The 21,894-nt window shown below is 45.2% G+C and overlaps 1 protein-coding gene across 22 annotated transcripts in view; it reads left to right on the top strand.

Moving 5' to 3' along the window:
- Positions 1-4,687: 4,687 nt before the first annotated feature.
- The window catches only part of ANKHD1 (ankyrin repeat and KH domain containing 1), a 147,729-nt gene continuing 130,522 nt past the window's right edge, over positions 4,688-21,894 (top strand). For 7 of the 22 annotated variants that reach the window (XM_075900072.1, XM_075900074.1, XM_075900070.1 and 4 more), the window contains exon 1: positions 4,690-5,209. In XM_075900072.1, coding sequence (XP_075756187.1) covers positions 4,934-5,209 — 276 coding nt within the window. In that variant the 5' untranslated portion in view covers positions 4,690-4,933. Of the gene's footprint in view, positions 5,210-21,894 lie in introns of all 22 variants that reach the window. The other 15 variants (XM_075900084.1, XM_075900083.1, XM_075900077.1 and 12 more) reach the window with 5 other exon arrangements.

The following is a 21,894-nucleotide window of genomic DNA, read 5'->3' as shown; positions in this document are numbered from 1 at the left end:
GCCAAGAGGCTATCGAGTGCCTTCAGCTGCCCCTCCCCCCACTGCTGTGCACCTCCTGCCCCTTTCCGGGGCGCTGTGCCTGCTTGTTGGGCAGGGCAGGGCGAGGAGGGGCCCCCTGTACCACCCTGTAGCTATCTCTTCAGAACGGAGGGGGGCACAACAGGGCGAGGGAGTTTGCTGGCTGCCTTCCGGGGTGGTGCAGAGTCAGGGCAGGGGTGAGCCTGCTTAGCCCCATTGCACCCTCTCTCCCCTGGGGTAAGCAGTGTCCAGCTGGAGCCTGCATGTACCCCTGCTGCACCGAAGCCCCTGCCCTAGCTCGGAGCCTCCCTTAGGAGCCTGACCCTCCTGCACTCCAACCCCTGCCCCAGGCTCAGCTCAGAGCCCCTCTCACACTAACGCCCAAGCCCAGAGCCTGCGCCCAACCCTCTGCCCCTGCCTGATGCGGGAGGGAGGGAGGGAGGATGGCGTGAGAAGGGCGGGAAGGAGGCGGGGGCAGGGCAGACCCTGGATTGCAAAGGGAATCTCGTGTTAAGGAGGTGGGAGACCCCTGCCGTAAGCTCGGAGCCAGCAGGGCCCAGAAGCAGCCTCGGCTATAGTGCATTAGCAAAGTGCTCTGAGTGTGCAAGCTGGTGCGTGCCCCATCGTCTCCGCTATTGTGTTTCCCAAGGGATTAGTGGCATCTGCCTGTAGGGGAGTCAAACTGGCTCGTGCCTCTGAGTGGCAAGGGGCCGCGGCTGGGACAGGGTTAGGGTTGCGGGATGCTCTGTGGGGTGGAGCGAGTGGGACAGGCAGGATGATACCGCGCCCCTAGACCTGCACAGCTGAGCGGTCACGACATCTCCCAGGACAGCTACTTCATACAAGGGTCGGTCCTGGGACAACCTGGACCGGTGGCAGCCTGAGTCCAAATGGGAGGGAGCGGCTGGCAGGGTGCCTCTCACACCGCACAGGGGCAATCCTCTGTGTTGTCAGCGTATCAGGCCCAGCTAGAGCTCCTGCTTTCCTATGGCTCAATGCCGAGTTGTAGGCACAAACCTGCCAGGTGCCCCACATCAGGGACTCTCTCCTGCATTTGTCCAGGCCCCAGCCGTGATGCAGACAGCGGGAACATCTCGGCCACAGGGAAAGGGCCGGCCCAGTTCACTAGGCCACAAGAGAAGGCCAGAGATGCACAGGTGAAACCTCTGCTCCCATCAGGTCTCCTGACACCAGTAGAAACTGTGGCAGTCGTGGCTGCCTAGGGCCCAGCTATATGCACGTAAACCCTTCCTGTCAGCCAAAGAACCATCCCCGATTCCCTCCACAGTGAGATGTTTGTGGTAGATGGGACATTAGCTATCACCAGCCGCGCTTGGAGCACGACTCTACGGCTCCGCCATCTTGGAGCACGACTCTACGGCTCCGCCATCTCTCTTCTGACAAGGCAGGCGAGTTTATTAGACCAACTTCTTTTGGTGGCCGTTGGGCTTTTGAGCCTCACAGAGCTCTTCTTTGGATCTGGGGAAGAAAACAAGCGTCCTTCCCCAGAGCAGAGCTTGAAAGCTTGTACCTCCCACCCACAGAAGCTGGGCCAGCATCAGCTATCACTTCACCCACTTGTCTGTCATATCCTGGGACCAGCCAGGGTGTTTTAACAATGGTTTTAATGCTGATGTGTGCTTTCCTCCAATGCGTCTGCACTTGTAAGGTAGTTGTATTTTAATAACAATGTGGGCTTTGTGCACTTTAATTTAAATTGAATTTCCATTCAAATAGAGCTTGACACAACTCATGGGTAAAAAAAGACGTCTAGGAAGTAAGAAATGTTCCATTCGCCATGTTCTAATGGAATACACTTAAAAATGAAGAAGCTGCATAAATGTTAAATTACATAATGGCATTAATAAATGGGCATAGATATAGCGTGCGCTCATGGTGAGCAAAAAGAAGCACCGCAGTGAGTGGACAGGCTGGCTGTAGCTGAAAGTCAGCCTGCTTTAGGGTTATCAACTACTGAGAAGCAAACTAAAAATATAAATGAAAAACATGATTCCACTAGAATTAAATCAAGCTTTCCTACCTGCTGTGACTGGAATCATTCCACGTTGGCGTCAGGGTACATGGAGATGTGGGGCAAGGCCATAGTTTGCCAAGGGGCTAGATGTGGTTGCCGCATGTTATCATACAAAGCCCCACAAACCATTAGGCTGTGTCTAGACTGGCCAGTGTTTCCGGAAAATCAGCCGCTTTTCCGGAAAAACTTGCCAGCTGTCTACACTGTCCGCTTGAATTTCCGCAAAAGCACTGACTTCCTACTGTAAGAAATCAGTGCTTCTTGCGGAAATACTATGCTGCTCCTGTTCAGGCAAAAGTCCCTTTTGCGCAAAGCTTTTGTGCAAAAGGGCCAGTGTAGACAGCTCAGATTTGTTTTCCACAAAAAAGCCCCGATCATGAAAATGGCGATCGGGGCTTTTTTGCGCAAAAGCGCGTCTAGATTGGCACAGACGCTTTTCCACAAAAAGTGCTTTTGCAGAAAAGCGTCCATGCCAATCTAGACGCTCTGTTCCGAAAATGCTTTTAACGGAAAATTTTTCCGTTAAAAGCATTTCCGGAAAATCATGCCAATCTAGACGCAGCCTTAGGGTCAGAACTCTATAGAGGTCCCTCCATGTCAGAGGCCTGGGCCACACACTGGTTTGGGATATCCCTGTGCTGCACTTTGGACAGAGGCCAGCCTTTGGCCTCTGCAGCGGGTACCTTTCAGAGTCACACGCAAAGTCATGTCACCTCTCCAGTGAAAGGCAGCTCTCTGTTGTGCCAGTGCACACCCTGCAGAGCGGAGCATGCTGTGCTCTCTCCTGCCGTCATGGGAGTCACTCTCATGTGCGCTGCCCGGGTCCCTGAGAGGAAGACTGGCTGAGTTCCTGCAGAGGTCCTGCTGCTGGACCCCTTGGCTTGTGCTGGCAAGAGGCAGAATGCCGCTACTGCAAAGCTAAAATAGCCTTTAAGTAGCATACGATGGCACATTTGGGTTCTGAGATTTTACAAAACCCCCCACTGGGACATGTCATGTTTGTGGCAATGTGTTGTGATTGGCTTTTCTCTTTCAAGATTTCCTGCAGCACTTGCTGTCCAAATACACACAGTGCTGGGGGACTGGACCCAAAGGGAAACTGATTGGAAAGAAAAGTGAACCAGATTTATCTATTTTACTTGGTGTTTGTGTTTTTAACAGATGATTAAATGGTCTGAGCAGTAAGAAGAACATGAGATTTGTAAAATCACTGCAGTTTTGGTCACCACATTTTTATCAGTAGCACAGGTAAACAGATATACTGTGTTTGTAACAGATGACTTTTAACCTGAGCGTGTCTCTTTTAAACAAGTTCCTTTTCTGTCACGACAGCTGGCAGTAAATCCAATTATTCAGTCTCTTCGCATGCAATTATTCAAGAAAAACAAATGACACTTGTGTCTTCAGCAGGAATTCAGCCTTTCCACAGCAACCAAACAGTGACCCCATGTGGTCCATCCTCTTGGGGGCACCATGGTGCTCCAACCACTAGGAACTCCTCCCTTCAACTCTCAATTCTGCAGGCTCCTTATGGTAGACAGGAATGTGCTTCTGTCCCTCCCCCGCCCCCCAGTTTTCTCATGTGCTTCTCTTCCCTGTGAAGCCCTGCTGGCTAGGGCTGTTTGGGTGACTCCGCTGCCACTTCTCCCCACTGTGCTGCAGCGGGGAGTCCCACAGAGCAAACCAACTGGCAGCAGGCAGGGAGAGCCAGAGGGGCAAGGTGCAGTACAGGGGAAGACTCCAACCTATCAGGATCCCTAGGTCAGGAGATGGAGCCAGCGAAGTTGGACTAAGGTCAGAAATGTGGATGAGATCCTGCTGAGCTGGGGCAGACAGCTCCTGAGGAAGGCAAGCCGGTGCCCGTCGTCGCGCTCAGCCTCTGTCCCTCCGGCTGGCTCGCTTCTCCTCTGCGGGCCGGGGGACGCGGCTGGGGGTGCGACGGGTGCAAGCACCCCGGGGCGGGCCGGGGCAGGCAGGGGCGCTGTGTGCTCCGGGGGGGGGCTCAGCCCATGGCCCGCGGGGCAGCAGCTCCCCGGGGACCGGCCGCCGCCCCTGGGCCGGGCTCGCGGCGCGCGGGGGCACGTGCGTGCGAGGAGAGCCCGCATCAGGGGCAAGGGGAGGGAGCATCGCGGTGGGCGGGGCCCGCGCGGCTGCCAGCCGCGGCCGCTTGGCCTCAGCGTGGGGGCGGGGAAAGAAAGCAGACGGACTGCGGACTGAATGATTGACAGGGAACTCATCCAATCACCTCTCTGCTACAGACTAGGCGGCGGTAGGCTGCTGGGACAGGAGGGCCGAGGCTTCCGCGTTGACAGACACGCGTGTCGTCCAATCTTAGAAGGGGGCGGAGCGTGGTCTCTGTGAGCGAGACCTTCAGGAGTCAAAGGGGAGTGTGTGACGGATTGGGACACACAGCCAATCATCCGGCGCCAAGCGCGGAGGGCTCTGACTGATGCGCTGTCTGAGCAATCAGAGTCCGGGAACCTCGAATTAAAGTTGACCGACGGATACATTGTCCAACCAGTCTCCAGTCTTCCCGGGAGGGGCTTGACTGACGTGCCCACTGCCCAGTCAGATTTCCACAAGTTCAGGAAGAGACCGAAAGAGAACGGGGCGGGGCTGCGCGTACAAACCGCCTCGGCGTGTGCTCTCAAGGCAGCATGCTGGGAGCGCGTGACGAAGGGATGAGTGGCGGGGGTTTTGCCCACTGGAGCTGAGGCGCAGGCCCAGCGCGACCAATGAGAGTGGCGGCAGCGGGCGGGGGAGGCCGGACGGCGCTCCTCGGCCGGTTAGGTTGTGAGAAGTTAGTGGCGCTGCTGCTGGTGCTGTGAGGGGACGGAGACGGCTGGGCTGGGAGAGCAGCGGCGGCCCCGGATCAGCGCGATGCTCACGGACGGCAGCGCTGCCCCTGTCGGCGACGAGGAGATAGACTCGGTCACTCCCCGCGCCCCCCCCACCGCCGAGGCCCCCGCCGCGGCCGGGCCCGCCCCGCTGGGGCTGCGGGCCGTGCGCCTCTTCGGGGAGGCCGGGCCCGGCGGGCCGGGCGGCCCCGGGGCGCCCGACGCTGGAGAGGCCGCCCTCGACTTCAAGCTGGCGGCCGCCGTGCTGAGGAGCGGGGGCGGCGGCGGCTCCGGCAGCGACGAGGACGAGGTGTCCGAGGTGAGAGACCGTGGCCGGGCCCGGCTTCTCCCCGCTTCCTGACAGGCCTAGGCCGGCGTCCGCCCCGCGGGGCCCAGGGCTCAGGCTCGGCGGGCCCTGCGCCTCCGGTCGGCGCGAGCGGGGCAGCGCCCGGGTACCAGCGCTGTGCCCGCCGAATGGGGGCGGGGCCCCGCGCCCAGGCGCCTCCATTGTGCCCCCAGGCTGTGGGGCTCCGCACCCCACACGCTCCCCCCCACAGCCAGTGTGCGGGGCGGGCATCTCGGCACCGTGCCCTCCCCGGCTGGGCGGGGGATTTGAGCAGCTCCTCTGTGCGCCCCCTCGGGCAGAGGGGGCCCGGCGCCCACTCTGGTGTATTCAGATTGGTGGTAGGGGTGGGGGAGAGATTCGTGGTCTCTCTCTCTCTCACGAGTGTAGGTGCGTGCTGGCTTCCAGTACCTGCCTACCATGAGCCTGGTCTGTGCTCAGGCTTAAGGAGGGTCTGAAGTTTCAACACCCACTAATTTTTATTTCAGTATGAGGGCACGTGGGGGTCCTAACACTTATTCTTTTATGAGAAAAGAAGAATCCCAATCTCCCAAACAAGTGTCTGACTTGAACGTGTGTGTATGGGGGGACAATATCCATCAACATCCTATCTGGTGGCTGTAAGGGGGGGGTTCTAAACGTGTAGTTAACACTGCTCCCTCTGGTCTAGGGAGGGAAGAAAAATCTAAGGTTTCATCTGCTTACCCCCCACTGTGGTGGAAACTGAACTCATTCCTCCTGTCACCTAATTGGAGGAAAGAGTTTCAAGGTCCTATACTATCACCTCCACCCAAGCAGATGTTTCCTAGCATCCAAAGCGTATGTCTTGCATCTCCCCAACCTCTGCACACCTTTGTAAGAGGGCAAAGGTACAGTTAACATGCTAATATTTTCTCCCTGAACCAGAATTAGAGGCCTGCAGTGGAGTGATGCTAGAACTTCTCTACAATTTTTCCTGGCTGGATGACAGGAGGGGTCCAGCACCTGTTGTCTAAGCACTTCATTGTGTATGTGTCCACTCACCCCTAGATGTGGTGAATTCTGAATTATTAGGTCTTGTCCATCTAAAATTGTGTTAACTTAATAAAAAGTACATATTTTTAGTCAAATGGATTTAGTTAAACTTGTGCAAAGGCCTGTATGGAAACCCTACTTAAACTGACCTATTTCAGAAGGCTGTAAGTGTCCACATCAGGATTACACTGGCTAAATTCTAAATTAAACTGGTGGAACTTCTGTATGTGAACAGTCTCTCAATATTTGGCTACTGTCCATAAATATGCATGTTTTTGTACATATTCAACTGAAATATGTTCCAGTGGGATTAGGGGTTGTTTGTAAAATACTTGAGTCCCCTGGCCAGTGGAGAGAGGGGAAATGCTAATTGCTTCTCTGTTGGCATGTATCAAGTCTACTCATTCACATGTCAGTGTACTTCTGTTTTGCAGCAGTGTTTACAAAACACAGGCTTAAGTGAGAACCACTCTGAGAATGTCAGCTAATTATGAAATCAAGAAAGATCTAAGACATACCTACAAAGATTCTGAAATAGTACCTTTATTCTGGTATTGGTGGCATTTTGAAATATATCCTCTTTAGGTATCTCTGTGATGCACATTAAGAGATGACTGTAGCATAGGTAGACATACCTGCACTAGCTTTACTTATTGTGGGTGCCAGTAGTATGAAAATGTGGTGGTTGGGTTTTCTGCCGGGACCAGCAACCAGAGTATATGACTAGGATCATTGGCAGGCTTGTATTGGGTTGGGTATCCTGTGCTGAAGGCCATGCCATTATGTGATCAGTGGGAGTCGCATATGAGGGGTGGGCAAATACTGGCCTGAGGGTTGATCCAGACTGCTAGGGTTTGCCCCTGGCAGGCCTCCACACTGCTGTATTTACCTGTGCCTCTGCAGGTACTGGGGATCACAGCTCCTGTTGGCCATGGATCATGGTTCCCATCCAGTGGAAGCTGCGATTGCCCAATCCTGCAGAGGTGCAGGTAAATATAGCAGCAGTGGTCCACTAGGGGATAACCCTGGTGAGCCGCTGCTGTTTTATTGTCCACCTCTGAGCTAGATTAAAGCTAGTGTGGGTATGCCTACCCATGCTACAATCATACCTTAATTTACATGTACCTTTAGTTATTTGCTTCTCTGTCACAAGGGAAGTGGGTGTCTAATTAGTGTCTGTTAAGCACCCTTGTTGAGATCCTCTGATGAATGAGGCTACATAAAGGCAAAGTACTAATTATAGTTGATGTCTGGTTATAAACTGGTGAGGGCAAAAAAGATGAGGAGCTTTTTACAATTACTTGCTTGGAGGCTGGAGTTTGGTAAATAAGGTTTTTCTGTGAGAACAACTTTCTTGTTTAAAACATTTACAAAGGTGCTGCTAAATATATATTCAGAGATTTCCAGAATGTGTACATAGATAGGTGGCCTATTGTTTTTGCCTGAGCGTCATCCTGAATGTACTTGTTTCCTCCTGAAGTAACCTCTACCCAATACTGAGCACAGGTAACATGACAGAAGGATAAATCTTTTAACCGTGATTCCCCGCTAGATTATTATGGAACAAAGTTGACACTATTCAGGAGGAGCTGTCTCTTTAGCCATAGTCTCTGTGGGAGCATATTGGAGGCACCTGCTGTTGGGGTGTTCTGTCCCAAAGAAGCAATTATAAGATCTTGGAATGGAAAACTGCAACTTCTGAATTAGACCACTTTGAAAACTTAGCAAGTGTCTGACTTGTGGTCTCAAGTCATGAATTACTACGTATTTGCTTTGAGGACTACTAGTGTTTGGAATTAGAGAGCACTTGAAGGGAGACTTCTGTTTATCCAAACAGCTTGGCTGACAGCAGAGTTTTGGATAAATGAGTTTTCTGTAACTGACTTAGGGTTTCATGTAGCTTCGGGTAACTAGGATTTTTAGATAGCTGGAATTATATTGTACATGAAATGAAAGATGGCCATATCCCCTTGATATTGGCTCTTTTTTTAGTTGGCTTCTGTAATTCTAAAAAAACCCCATATTGAAATGGCATCAATAACAAGAGTACATGCTATATTCTTGAATATTTTGTATTTGTATGATTTTTTTTATAAATAGTAGTATAACTAGAGTAGGATTAGTCAATGACAGATGAAGAAAATAACCAAATCGTCTTGGAGGTGCAGAAAATAGAATACAGCTAGTGTAAAATGGATACAGGATTGAAAAATGAATGCAATTTCACAAATGCAAGATAAATAATATTTCTTAGCTGAGATTTCAAAGTGCTTTAAAATGGAAATGTTATCCCAACATTGCAGATGAGGAAACTAGCACCGAAGGGGGAAGTGATTTGACCACAGTCACACAGCCAGTCAGTGGCAGAGCTGGAAACAAAACCCTATAGAGATGTAAAATCCCATTTAATTAACAGGTTTAAACATTGTTTAACTGGTTAACTATTAAAGAGAGGCACTTCAGCTGGAGCACTCCCCTGTTACCCAGCTGTGGACATGGGCTACTCCAGCCTAGCTGGATCAGCCCATCTGCAGCAACAGGGCCAGGCCTGCCATGAATGGGCTGCTCTGGCTGGCCAGAGCAGCCCCTGCCTGCAGTGGGCCTACCAGGGCTGGAGGAACCCTCTGCCTGTGACAGGCAGGGAGCTGCTCCAGCTTTGACAGGTTAACCATTCACATCGCTATAACCCAGACCTCCTCACTTACAGTCCATTGCCTTATTTCCTGTATTATTCTGCATCCTATGAGACAATGGAGGGGGGAGGGCCCAAACAGCTGGGGTGGGGCTCAGGAAGCCTCTAAAGTAGGAACAGTAATTGGATATAACTTCTGAGCAATATCTTTGTCCGAGTTGTTTTAAAGCAGTGTTAGACCTCAGTGGTTCAGGAACCAAATTAGTGATTAGCATTACTCAAAAGAGCTGTAGTAGTGTGTATTTATTGTTTTGTTTACTATATATCCTTCTCACAGCAAAATTACTGACCCAAGTATTATTTTTGTCAATTACAATTGGTTAATTACATAGTAAAAGCATCCTGAATAGTTATAACTTATATTGGTTAATAATTCAAGCCCACAGTTTTTTAATACCATGTGCTACAGAGAGCTGGAGAAGACACATTAAAGAGCCGTTTACAGCTCACGAGTCTCAGTTTGGGTATCATAAGACATCTTTTAAAACAGGATGGATGGGGGCAGAGAAGATAAGCACCAGAAATGGGAAAAATTGAGGAAAGAAAATAGCGAAGACGAATTTATTTTGCATCAGCACAGGCCGAGAAGCAGGACATAGGGGGAAGGAGTAGGAAACCTTAGGTATGTCTCCATTTTAGTTAGATATTAATGGCTGGCCCCTGCCAGCTGACTCAGGCTCACAAAGTTGAGTCTTGGGGCTGCTGAATTGCCATGTAGAGACTTGAGCTGGAGCGTCTAATCTCTCTCCTTCCCCTGCCCTGTAATTCAACAGCAATGTAGCCCAAGCCCCAGGGACCTGCCATGAGTGTCTCATTGCAGTGGAGCCATCAAAAAGGTTTTCTACTCTTTCTCCCAATGTCTCCACTGCAATAAGATGCTCATGGCTATTCTGTAAGCTGACTCAGTTACATGGGGCTTGGGCTAAGGGGTTGTTGAATTGCAGGGAGCCCAGAGCTCAGACTTCAGCCCAAGTGTCTACATGGCAATTCAGTAGCCAGGATCCTGAGTCAGCTGGTGCAGGCCAGCTGCAGGTTTCTAATTGCAATGAAGACCTACCCTTTGAGAACATCTGAGTTCAAAGGAATAGTATAGACAGGAGAACCATACTTCTGAAAATACTTCTGAAGCTAGTGGTTCAGATTAACTAGGGAGAAGTTAATATGGTGAGAGTTAGAGGACATTTGAGAAACTGAATGTATGACCACCAGTAAAAATACATCTAGTAAAAATTGACCAACAATTATAGGTGAATCAAGCATGACCTGTGAGAATCATATGAAGTAGAAAATCTTTTTGCTGCTACTACTGAAAAAATTCAGAGGAAATCTGTTAATTCTCCTGTACTTATAGAAGGCAGTGCAACTTTGGAAACACCAGATTGCCCACAGGTTTGGTAACAATAATGAATGTCAAAAGATTTATATATTATCTTAAATTTGGTCTGAGTTTGTGGTAGGGTTATAAAATCCTGTTTCTTTAGTTAAGTGGTTAAATGGGGGAGGGTGGGCAGGGGCTGCTTGTGACCACACATTGGGATGCTGGCTCTCAACTCATGCAGGTTTGTGGGATAGGAGTCGGCAGTCACACAGGAGGTGGAAGGAAGTTAGCTGCTCCTCTTCCCCTGCCGCTTCTCTCTTGTTTGGGCTACCTATTCTTTGGCTATAGAAGACTGTTGTGTCCAGGGCTATCCATATGTGACTCTCTTTTTACCTTTCACCAGTATTGCATTAAGCAACTTATATTTAGCTGAAGGTTGCTTTTTTTTAAAGGGGAAAATTGGGCTGCAGAAATAGAAATACCAAATTAGTTAGACTATATGGTCAAAGTATTTGCAGTATTGTATGCCTCGCTGACCTATACTAAAATGAAAAAAACAAGTCTGAGGTCATTCACAATGATAAAGGGATCTTAGGCCTCAGAGTGGCATCTGACTGCAATCATATAAAATTTAAGTATGCCTCTTGTGTTCTTCCTTATGTAGTCCTGACCCTTCAGAGGAAGTTGGAGTTCACCCCTTCTGTGAAATGTCAATTATTCCATCTGCACCCTTTCTGAGAGTGGGTGGCCTACCAGCCGAATTGCCTTAGGTATACAATTTATCTGTTGCGCAATCCTCTGGATATATTTACATGAAACATAATTAAAAATCAGATCCAATCCACCTTTTACAATAAGTAGCATTTAACGTCCCTATGGAAAGCACCCCAAATCCTTCTTAATGCTTAAGGATTTCTTTAGTATGGATAAAATATAAATGATTTTAAAAAATCAAATGCGATTTTTGATCAATTTTTTAAAATGTAAATTTCATTTTTAAATACAGATTTCTTCTTAGACCCTAAGAAATGACAACCTATGTTAAATACCTTAACCTGATCATGATTAAAATATAAGAACTTAAGTGAATTAAAGGGTGCTGCTGTCTTAATTATATACTGAATCAGGGAGAAAACATCTGTAACTTGAGACCAACTCAAGCTTAAGTGCAAAAGTGTCATGTAGTGCATTATTTTGTTGATAACAGAGCCAATACTGGTACTTAAGTTAAGCAGGCTTCTCTTGTGTTCATTATTTTGTAGTCCGGATTCTTTTTAGAATTTGTAAATACTTTGAAGGACACTGGGACAGACTTCTAGAGGTATTTAGTCACCTAAAGATGTGATGCCTTCTGAGATTCTCAGCAGTGCTAAAGCTAGGAATACAGTTACCTTTTTAACCAACTTTCTACATAACAGCTAAAAATCTTAAATAAGCTTTACACTGCAGAGCCTGCAGCAAAGCCTCCCTGGGCTTGGTCCTGGGGAGAAGGCTTCCCTGCAGTCTTCGCAGCTGGCTCCCCAGGAACAAAGCAGCAGTCCCCGCTGGCCCTGCTCCTGTGAAAGCCAGCTTCTGGGCAGAGTTGAATAGATATCACTAACCAATAAACATCAGCTTATTGGTTAAACTCTACCATCCCTAGCTAAAACAGACTAAGTGCCTGTGTACTTTTGAAAATCCTAGTAGGCACTTATTTGTATCTTCAAGCACCTAAAAATACCCTTATTTCTGGCCACCATAGAACAGGTTTTTCAATGTCAGTTCACGGACTATAAATAATACTTCCTTTGTTTAATCAGTTTGCAATCTAAAACCTTTTTTGATTTTTTTTTTCTCGAGTATCTAGTATATTTAAGGTAGTTTTTATTAACAGATTGCAGATGTGGTTTTTATGCATTTTTTAATAGACTCCAATTTATACATAAAAGCAGCTTGACACATTTGAGTAAAATTAACTAGTACACAGGAAATGGTGAATGACATTTTTTAACCTAAAATAATAAAAATTACAAATCTGAATAAATGTAGCGCTCTATAATTGTTCATACTGTATTTACGTTTATCTGTCTTCCTAGTTAGCAAAAATTATCAAATTTAGTGTAAAAACTATATTTAGTTGCAAAACTTGCTTGTACCAACCAATAAGAGGAGGTATTTTCATAAAGAAAAATTAAGTACAAATCTAAAACATAAATAGAACTAATGATTTTAACTTAAGATTTCCTGCTTGCTGATGAATGACTTCACCCTTATTTCTTTTATTCATTTTACACTAAGAGGACGCTTTGGTTAAAAAATGAGTCTTGCATATGACAAGTCACTTTTCCCGTTTGACTTCAGACACTGATTATGGGGGGGGGGGGGAGCGGTGGCGAAGTCTTCTGACCAAAAAAGTGCCCTTCCTGGACTCATTCCCACCTCCAAATTTTTCACCTGAAGCAAGTTAGATGTAATTTCTCTTATGAGGACTACCAAGCAGGCCTCTGTGGTATCAGCTAATGTGAGAAATACTGTGTCCTAGGGAGTAAGTTCTGATTGTCCTAATACAGACATCTATATTTTCAAAAGTGATACATTGCTTCAGATATCACACAAACTTCTCTTACCTCCTGTGATTTTTTTTTTTTAAATCTTGATTTACTAATGTAAATACCCATTTGTGGAATGGGGAAAGTAAACTAAATAAACTTTTAATGAGTTATACTAATCAAGTGCTTTTGTAAATATAGGAAATCTACAAAAATCATGTTTTGTTTGAAAACTGATTCCTTTAAGAGTTAAGGATATCATGTTTGATACTTCTCCATTATTATAGTCTAAATTATTAGAACAGTTGGATTCTAGTTAGATTGTTCTCAGTGTAACACATTTCTTATCTGCAAACCAGCTTTTAAAACTACACTACCTCTGATGTGTAGGAATAAATGAGCTGCAGGGAATCCTTTTGAAGTAGTTATTAAATAATGAGAAAATGGATCAAAGTACATTGATTAGTGCTTGCTCAAATTAGGGATGTTAAATATTGGTGAATTGAGTAGTTGATTAACCTCATGAATTCTTATAGGTTACTCAACTATTCTATAGTCCTTGGGGGTCAGAGGAGCCCCCTGCCACACCATGCTGCTGTCTCTGTATCAGAGGTGGTAGCACGGGGTGCCAGGTGGGAGCTGGTCCGCAACTTCAAGGGGAGCCAGTTTAAAAACCAAAGGCAGCAGCCCATCTGGCGGGGAAGAGGAGCTGAGCTCCCAGACCTGGTGCAAGCCAGGACTGACCCAAGCTGCTGGCCAGCCTGCTAAAAAATGTACTGGTGGGGAGTAGGGAGAGAGAGAATGTGTGTAGTCTATAGTATTAACCTATAAGCTTTTCTTTGTAAGTATCGACTACACTGTTACATCCCTAGCTGAAATATACTTGAACACATATAATGCTTAACAACTATAGCTTTTTGCCCTAGACACTAAGGCATTTGTGGGCAACCTGTGCCCCACATATCCTCTGTCTGCCCTCCTCCCCCACTTGCCTCTTGCGCACTGGAACCCCCCCACTTGTTACTCCTCCCCCTTCCTCCCAGCACTTTCAGAACACCGTGAATCTGCTGATTCACGTTCTGTACCTGCTTCTCTCCTTCCTTCCCAGAACTTGAACAGCTGCAAACAGCTGTTTTGGGGTGCTCAAGCTCTGAGAGAGGGGGAAAGGAGCAGTATGGAGTGCAAACCAGCAGATTCATTGTGCTCTGGAAGTCTGGGGCGGGGGTAGAAAGTATGGGGCCCCCATAAGCAAGAAGCTTAGGGAAGGAGAGCAGGCCATAGGTGGAACCTCAGTGGGCCATTGGCCATAGGTTGCCCACTGTGGGCCAGTCATGTGGCCCACAAAGAGACAGGAGGGCCACTCATCTGGGCCACTCATTAGTCTTGGTTGCCCATCGCTGAACTAAGACCTAGTCATTTGTCTAAGACCTTCCTTAGGCACAAAATTAGTCTGTTTTTCCTTTGTGGGCACTTAACTCCCATTAGGATTCATGTATTATGAATATATTTTGAGAATAGAATAGATGGCATTCAGAAGCAAGGAATCACTTAAAACTAAGGTTAAAACTTGCTCATTCTACCTGGCTGCTAATCAGTCCTGTTTTCAGTATTTTTGTTTTTATAATTCTTGAAGTAATGACTGAAATACATACCAATCTTGCAGCTTTCTTATAGGCAATTCAAAGGAGTTTTTGCACTTGTTCTGTTTTTCTGCTATCCTTATTTAACTGCCACAAAAGTATTGGATTACAGGCACATGTCCTATATTTTGAATTTGTTGCCTTTCAAGAATGTTAATTTCCTGTTTTGTGGTTAAACTTCCTCAAATCACACCATCCTACTCCAGTACTGCCTTCATCCTTAACTTTACCATAGTTGTGTTTCTAGTATTCTTGAACTATTCAGAGGTATTGATTCATTTTAAATACATATTTTGGTTTAGAGTTCAGTTGAATATCTAAGGGAGGGGGAAAAATAATGGTGAGAAATCTACTAATGTTTTATATGGAGGACTGTCTGTCCAACTATTTTTCCAGAATATCTGGCCATAGAAGTTGTGATGTTAATTTGTTAGCATATGAAATTTCAAAGCTTAGGACTTGGGATGTCTAGCTTTATATTGGCGTGAATGGAGGAATATTCCCATGCTACATTTCTGCCTTGATGTCTCAGGGATGAGTTTGCATATGCAAACATTGGCCTAAATTTTGAGAAGTGACTTGTGATTTTTGACTGTCCAGCATGATGGGGCTTGACAATATTGCCTAACCTGCAATATCTTAATTGTTGATTACTTCTGAAAACTTAAGCCAGTGTATTTTATAAATGGCTTGCATTAGTAAGTCACCTTAAAAAATATGTACCGGTAAGTTACGTAATGTTAACTTAGATTCCAGATGACAGTACTATTTTGCATTTGGGTAGTAGTCTTTCTTAGGTGCCTGGTGACAGTCTAAATCTAGGTGTGGTTTTTTTTTGTATGCATCTACAGCATGAATTTTTGACAGACTACATTTTGAAATCAACATATTAGAGCCCAGTTTCATGATGATTTTCACTTCCTGGTGACAGCTTAATGTAGTGGAATGCTGGTGTCTTGGAGGGATTTTTCTTCCCTTAAAAGTATGTAGGTTGTGTGTGTGGTTTTTGTTTATTGGGGCAGAATTGGGTGTGTGTGCATGGTTGGTGTGGTGTGTGTGTTTGGTTTTTTTGTACAAGTGCAGCCTTAGCTCCAAATTTTCTGAGCTGGTAAACTGTGTAATGTTGAGGTAATATACACTCAAAAACGATAGGTCTTCAACCTCAGATTAACATGGGCATTCTTCTTATGTTTGTTGGAGGGTTAATCTTAGTTAAGATTACTGGGTGTTTAAATAGGGCCTCTGGTTGGTGTTGGTAAGATTCTTGAACAACCCTTTTTAAGGCTTCTAGAGGCAGTGTGTGTGCAAGTACAATAATTGCTTATCAGTTAATCAACTACTCTATTACATCCATAGTATGACCACCACCCTACTGCAAGCCTAAAAACAAACGCTTATAGATTAATGCTATAGACTACATACATTTCTCTCCTCCTTTCCCCCCCACCCCTCCCATTTGCCAGGCTTGCCAGCAGCCCAGCTCAGTCCTGGCTTATGATGGGTCCGGGACCTACCCCTGCAGCGGCTCTGCATTTAAAGTGTATTAGGAGCCAGACAGGCAGGCAGCCCAGCTCCATTCTGGCTCGCCCCAGGTCTGGGAACTCAGGACCCCCCCCCTTGACGGGTTCCTGCCACCCTGCACTGCTACTTCTTTATCAGGCAGCAGCACAGGGGAACAGGCAGCCCTTCTGGTCCACTAGGGGAACTGGTTTTTAAACTGGCTTCCTTTGCAGACCAATTCCTGCCAGCATTCCATGCTGCTTCTTTCGATACAGAGGCAGTAGAACAGAGTGGCAGGGGGCTCCTCGGGAGTGAGGCCAGAGCGTATTGGCTGCCGGCCTTGCCCTGGGGACTATAGATTAGTCAACTAACCAATAAGAATTCATGAGGTTACTCAACTATTCAATTAACCAATATTTAATATCCCTAGGTCACACTCCCGAAGACTTTCAGCAGGCATTTGTGTGAGTTGGAGGGAGACAGAGGCAGATGTGTTAGGCAGTGCACTGATGAGCCTCCTACAATGCATAGTAATATGGAAAATTGGTTGCGTCCTTGTGACCTCCCATTCTCTGTTGGAACTGTGGGTACCCAGATCTATGCACCCCCAGATCTATGCACCTTCATGTGTCTCTGCCTGTATATACCTCTTGTAGTTATAAGATTTATAGGTAATGAGCATAAAAGTCCCCAGAAGAAGGTTACTGGAGTTAATAAGAGGTAGAGAAGAGCCGGGAAGTGTTGTCCCATCTCTACACTACTTTGTCTCTGGCTTTGTCTATACCACTCATGTTGCTAAGTCAAGCATTGCAAAAGCTGTTTGTCAGCACTTTTGCTGTGGCAAAGTTGTTCAATTGCCAGAGTAAACAAAACCTTAATTTAAGCTATGTCTACACTGGCATTCACTTTGTGCTTAGCCTTTCTGTTGTCCCCACATTCTTGAGCTATTCTCTTGTGCTCCTCCTTAGCAATTAGTCCATGTTTCCATAATTTGTAGGATTCTTTTTCAATTTTTCAGGCCATTAAGGAGTTCCTGGTGGTGCCATATTGGCCTCTTATTATCTTTCCAACAAATTGGGATAATTTGTAGTTATGCCTTTAATTTTGCCCCATGAAAAACTACCATCTCCCCTGAACTACTTTATCCCTTAATTCGGTTCCCTTTGGACTAGGGATTGTCAATGGTTAACTGGTAAGCCTCACCCATAATGTAACAAAATGAAGCCTTGAGAACTGTGAGCCTCTGTATTTATGGTGCAGTAATTCATGTCTAGTTCACGTATGTAGTCACAGCAGCTACTCTCCAACTATGCACTTTAATTCAACCAATCCTTTCTAGAGAAGAAATATTGGTGGTGGTAATTCTTACAAATATTTGCAACACTATTTCAAAAATACTGTTTAAAAAGAAACTTGGTAAATTAAACTTCTGAACAGAATAAAAATTAGTTGCTGTCCAGTGGGCTTAACTTTGCATAATTTATTGGATTCTTTATGAAATACAAATAATTCAAATTGTACAGTGACGTTTCTTCATGTACTTCAGTTTTATGTACAAGATAGCAAAGATTGAGAATAATTTTGTGACTAAGAGCCTCAGTCATTGACAAGGACCCTATTATGCTTGGTGCTATACAAACACACAATATGAAAATAATCCCTGCCCATATAAGTTCAGTTTTTTGGGGGTGTATATGGAAGACTCATTGTGTATGAATCCATGATATGCCCACATCTTGAATACTGTATGCAGATGTTGTTGCCCTATCTCAAAAAACGTATATTGGAACTTTAAAAGGTTCAGATAAGGGCAACAAACTTGATTATGCTTACGGACTAGTTGCCATATGAGGAGACATTAATAAGACTGGGATTTCTCAATTTGGAAAAAGATGACATGATAGAGGTCTATAAAATAATGACTGGTGTGGAGAAATTTTTTTTTCTTAAAACAAGAACAAAGGGTTACCAAATTAAATTAATAGATAGCAGTTTTAAAACAAACAAAAGGAAGTGTTCTTTTTTGTACAATGTGCAGTTACCGTGTGGAACTCCCTGTCAGAGGAAGTTGGGGAGGCCAAGACTATAACAGGATTCAAAAAAGAACTACATAACTTCATGAAGAATAGGTTAATCAATGGCTAGCCAGGATGGACAAGGATAGTTTCTCTAGCTTCTGTTTGCCAGTATTTAGGAATAGACAGGGAATGGATCACTTGATGATTACATGTTCTGTTCATTTCCTCTGGGGCAGCTGGCATTGGCCACCATCAGAAGACAGAATACTGGGCTAGATAGACCTTTGGTTTCACTCAGTATGGCCATTCTTATACTCTTAAAGAGTAAAAGGTGAAAGGTTTATGCCATCTGAAAAGACACCAGAGTCCCCTTTCCAATACAAGGCATGCATTTTATCATTTTTGTCACTTGTGAATTCTTGTTGTAAAGGTGCTGTTTCTAGGGGTCAGTTTTCTCTCCCATATCTATCTGTTAGTCTAATCTAACCGTAGTTTTGCTGTATAGCTAAGAGTTCATTTGCTAGTTTAGTTAGATTGCTTTCCCTTAGCAAAATAAGCTATGCTAGCAAAAGTACTCTTGCCAGTATAACTGTCTATCCTCAGGCTTTTGCTGAAATTGTGTGTGTGAAATCTTCCCCTCCCACAGCTCCTGACTAATATAAATATACCAGCAAAAGTTTAGTGTAGACTTGGCTTTAGTCTGTTTGTTTCTGTCCCTTAGTTAATTGCCTTTTAAAGCAAGCTAGTATTGCTCTTTTAAAGCTGTCTTGGGTTTAAAGCCCATGTTGTTGATTAGTAACACACACCCCTGACCTGAAATAAACCCAATCTTGTTACTGACTTATGAATATCTATATAGTTGAAACAAATATTTGTGAATGCATCTGCTATAAGAGATGAGTTTGTTTGTAATTGGATCTGTAAACCTATCAGCTGCTCCAATCCTTTGGCAGTACTTCAGCGAAGACAGAACAATGCTAAGTGTGCCAGTGTTTTAATATCCCTGCTCATGTCCTTGTGACCAGTTGCTTGTTGTCCAGTAGTAGTGGTTTGCCACATCCTGAGTTTTTGTTGCCTGGGAATTGCTGAACCTTTACAATGGATGTTGCAATTTTATTGAGCAGCTATATTTTAAATAAGCACTTTCACATCTATATCTAATGGGCTACCAAATAAGATGCTTATTAGCTACCCAAAGTAACTCACAAAGTAGTCCAAAAATAGTACAGTGACTAGTTACTGTCATTTCACTACACTTCTGATTGGGTTAAATCAGAGAGCCCAAATTTTGCTAGTGCCATATTAACTTTCAGGTGCTTAAGGGCTCAATCTAGTTTGAACAAACTTAATTTGTATTTAAAAAGTTAAAAAGTGCACCTGTTTGATCCTTAACTTCAGTTTGATGGTTGATTAAATACATAAATCTAGTTTGAGTTAATATAATCGTGTCAACTTAGATTTTTCTGTCCCTACCACTGTTGGAGAAAAATACCTGTTCATTGACTCTAGCAGCTGTGTCCCCAATGTTATGTAGCCAATTTTTGGTGGTAAAATTTTGCATAACTTGTCTTCAGTAACACCCAGGAACCCTGGAAACCACGTTTGTAATCTGTATTTTTAAAATTTTCATACTTAAAGGGTATGCCTGGTGTAGGGTTTTTCAATGCTGTCCCAAGAGAAGCAAATTTATAAGTGCATATATAAGAAATTATTTTGAATGATAGATCATAGCCTCAATCTAGGGTGCACATTTTTTTTACATTGTGGCAGCAACTTCTTTGTTCAGCCCTCTTTAATATAGGTATGCTTTTTTAAACACTTCTTAGAATAGGCACTGAATTGTGTTCAACTTCAAATTAATATAATGATCTAGGTAGTGGTCTTTGTCCTCTCAAGTTGTGTGACAAGCAGTTTCCATGTTGCACTAGGGATATGAATGTTTAATCAGTTATGTGGTGGGGGCTGAAGTGGCTCTCTGCCTGCTGCTGGGGGATTAGTAAAGAACAAGTATTGCCATTGGTAAAAACCAGGAGGAGTCCTGTTGCAGGCCCTTCTTTTGGCAAATAAGAATGAGATTCATCTACACTAGAGTTAGGACTACGTAAAATAGCTTACGTTGACCTAATTATGTCCTTGACTACACTACAATGCTGCTTTGCCACTGTAAGTGGCCAACTACACAAACATAGGGACTAAACCTGTTGGGAGGTGAAGTTAGTATGTCGGTGTAGTTAGGGTGATGCGGTGTCTGTGTAGCCACTGTTACTTCTCTTGGATGGAACCTTCCTCTGATGCTAGTGCTGACAGCCTGAGTTCACAAGCTGAGCCTTCCCTCCCTCCTGTTATTGCTTGGGCTTTCCTTCTCCCAAAACTCTCAAGTCCCCTCCCTGCCCAGGGGCTGACAGCCTCAGGTATGAGCTTGCCAGGGGCTTACTTTAACAGGGAGCCTACCATCACTGAAACTAACGTTCTTGTCAGTTTCATGGCTGCTATTTCTGTTTCACATCTGACTCCAGCTGTCAGCCTGTGTGAATCTCATAGCTGGAACCCATTCCAACTCTGCCCCAAGGGCTCACAGCCAGGAGTTGAATCTGAAATATTGAATAGCAGCCATGAAACTGACAAGAATGATAGTTTAGCTGATGGTGTGCTCCCTGTTGTGCTGTGGAGGTGGAGTCTTCATGCTGTTGAGCTATGGCTGGGCTTGGTGTGAGTCCTGGGACTGGCTGCCCGGCTCCAGCTGTCAGTGTCCCACAATGCCTCATTTTAATCTGTGGAAGTGCTCCTGGTGAGGACATGCACCATTGACTGAAGAAGCACTTGTGGATATAAACCGTTGCTTTAGTTACTGTGGTGTCTTAAGTCGATGTAATGTTGCCTGTTAACCTTCAGGGATGTCTTGCGGCATTCAGTGCTTTAAATAGAGAAAAAGGAAGCTAAGAAGAGCTACGGGAGATGCAAGTCAGAACAGAATCCACTGAGCACATGCTAAAGCTTATGGAAGACACAAATGAAATGCTGGAGTGTCTTATCAAGATGCAGAGCGAATAGAACTTACGGCCTCCCTCCAGAACTCTTCACAGCAACACTCCCTCTACCTCCCCCCCCATTTTTCACAATCAGATTTTTTTTTTTCCCCCAGCACACTCCACTCCCTGTGAAAGCAGCTATGATTTTAATTGCTGGATGTTAACTGACTGTTCTTTGCGTGCATTTGTTTTCAATGGGGCTTATTCCATAATTAAGTAGAGAATGGGGTTCCTTTGGGAAATCTAAGTAATGCTCAAGTAAAATAGGAAATAGACTTACGACTTCTAGTATTCTGTGATTCTAGAATGGTGAACTGAATGGGACCTCAAGAGGTCATCAAGTCCGGGCCCCTGTCCTCACAGCAGGACCAAGCTCTTAGATCATCCCTGATATTTACCTAACTTGCTGTTAAATATCTCCAGTGATGGAGATTTCCCCAACATCCCTAGGCAGTTTATTCCAGTGTTTAAACACCCTGTCAAAGTTTTTCCTTATGTTCAACCTAAACCTCCCATGCTGCAATTTAAGCCCATTGTTTTTTGTCCTTTCCTTAGTGGTTAAGAATAATAAATTTTTTCCCTCCCATGTAACATCCTTTTAGGTTCTTGAAAGCTGCTATTATGTCCCCTCTTTCTCCCCCCCCCCCCCAAACTAAAAAAACCCACCCCAGTTTCGTTTATTGATCATGCTTTCAAGACCTTTAATCATTTTTTTGCTCTTCTCTGGACCTTCTCCAGTGTGTTCACATCTTTCTTGAAATGTGGTGCCCAGAACTAGACATGATACTCAATTTGGGGTTTACTCAGTGCAGAGTACAGCAGAATGACTTCTTGTGTCTTGCTTTTACAACACTCCTGTTAATGCATCTCAGAATGATCTTCCAAAAGAAGAGGTGTTCCTTGAAAGCTGAGCTGTTGGATG

This window comes from Pelodiscus sinensis, chromosome 17, assembly GCF_049634645.1.
Source record: "Pelodiscus sinensis isolate JC-2024 chromosome 17, ASM4963464v1, whole genome shotgun sequence".
Lineage (NCBI taxonomy): Eukaryota > Metazoa > Chordata > Testudines > Trionychidae > Pelodiscus > Pelodiscus sinensis.
Note: the sequence above shows the minus strand (reverse complement) of the source record. Positions and strands in the feature narration are given on the sequence as shown.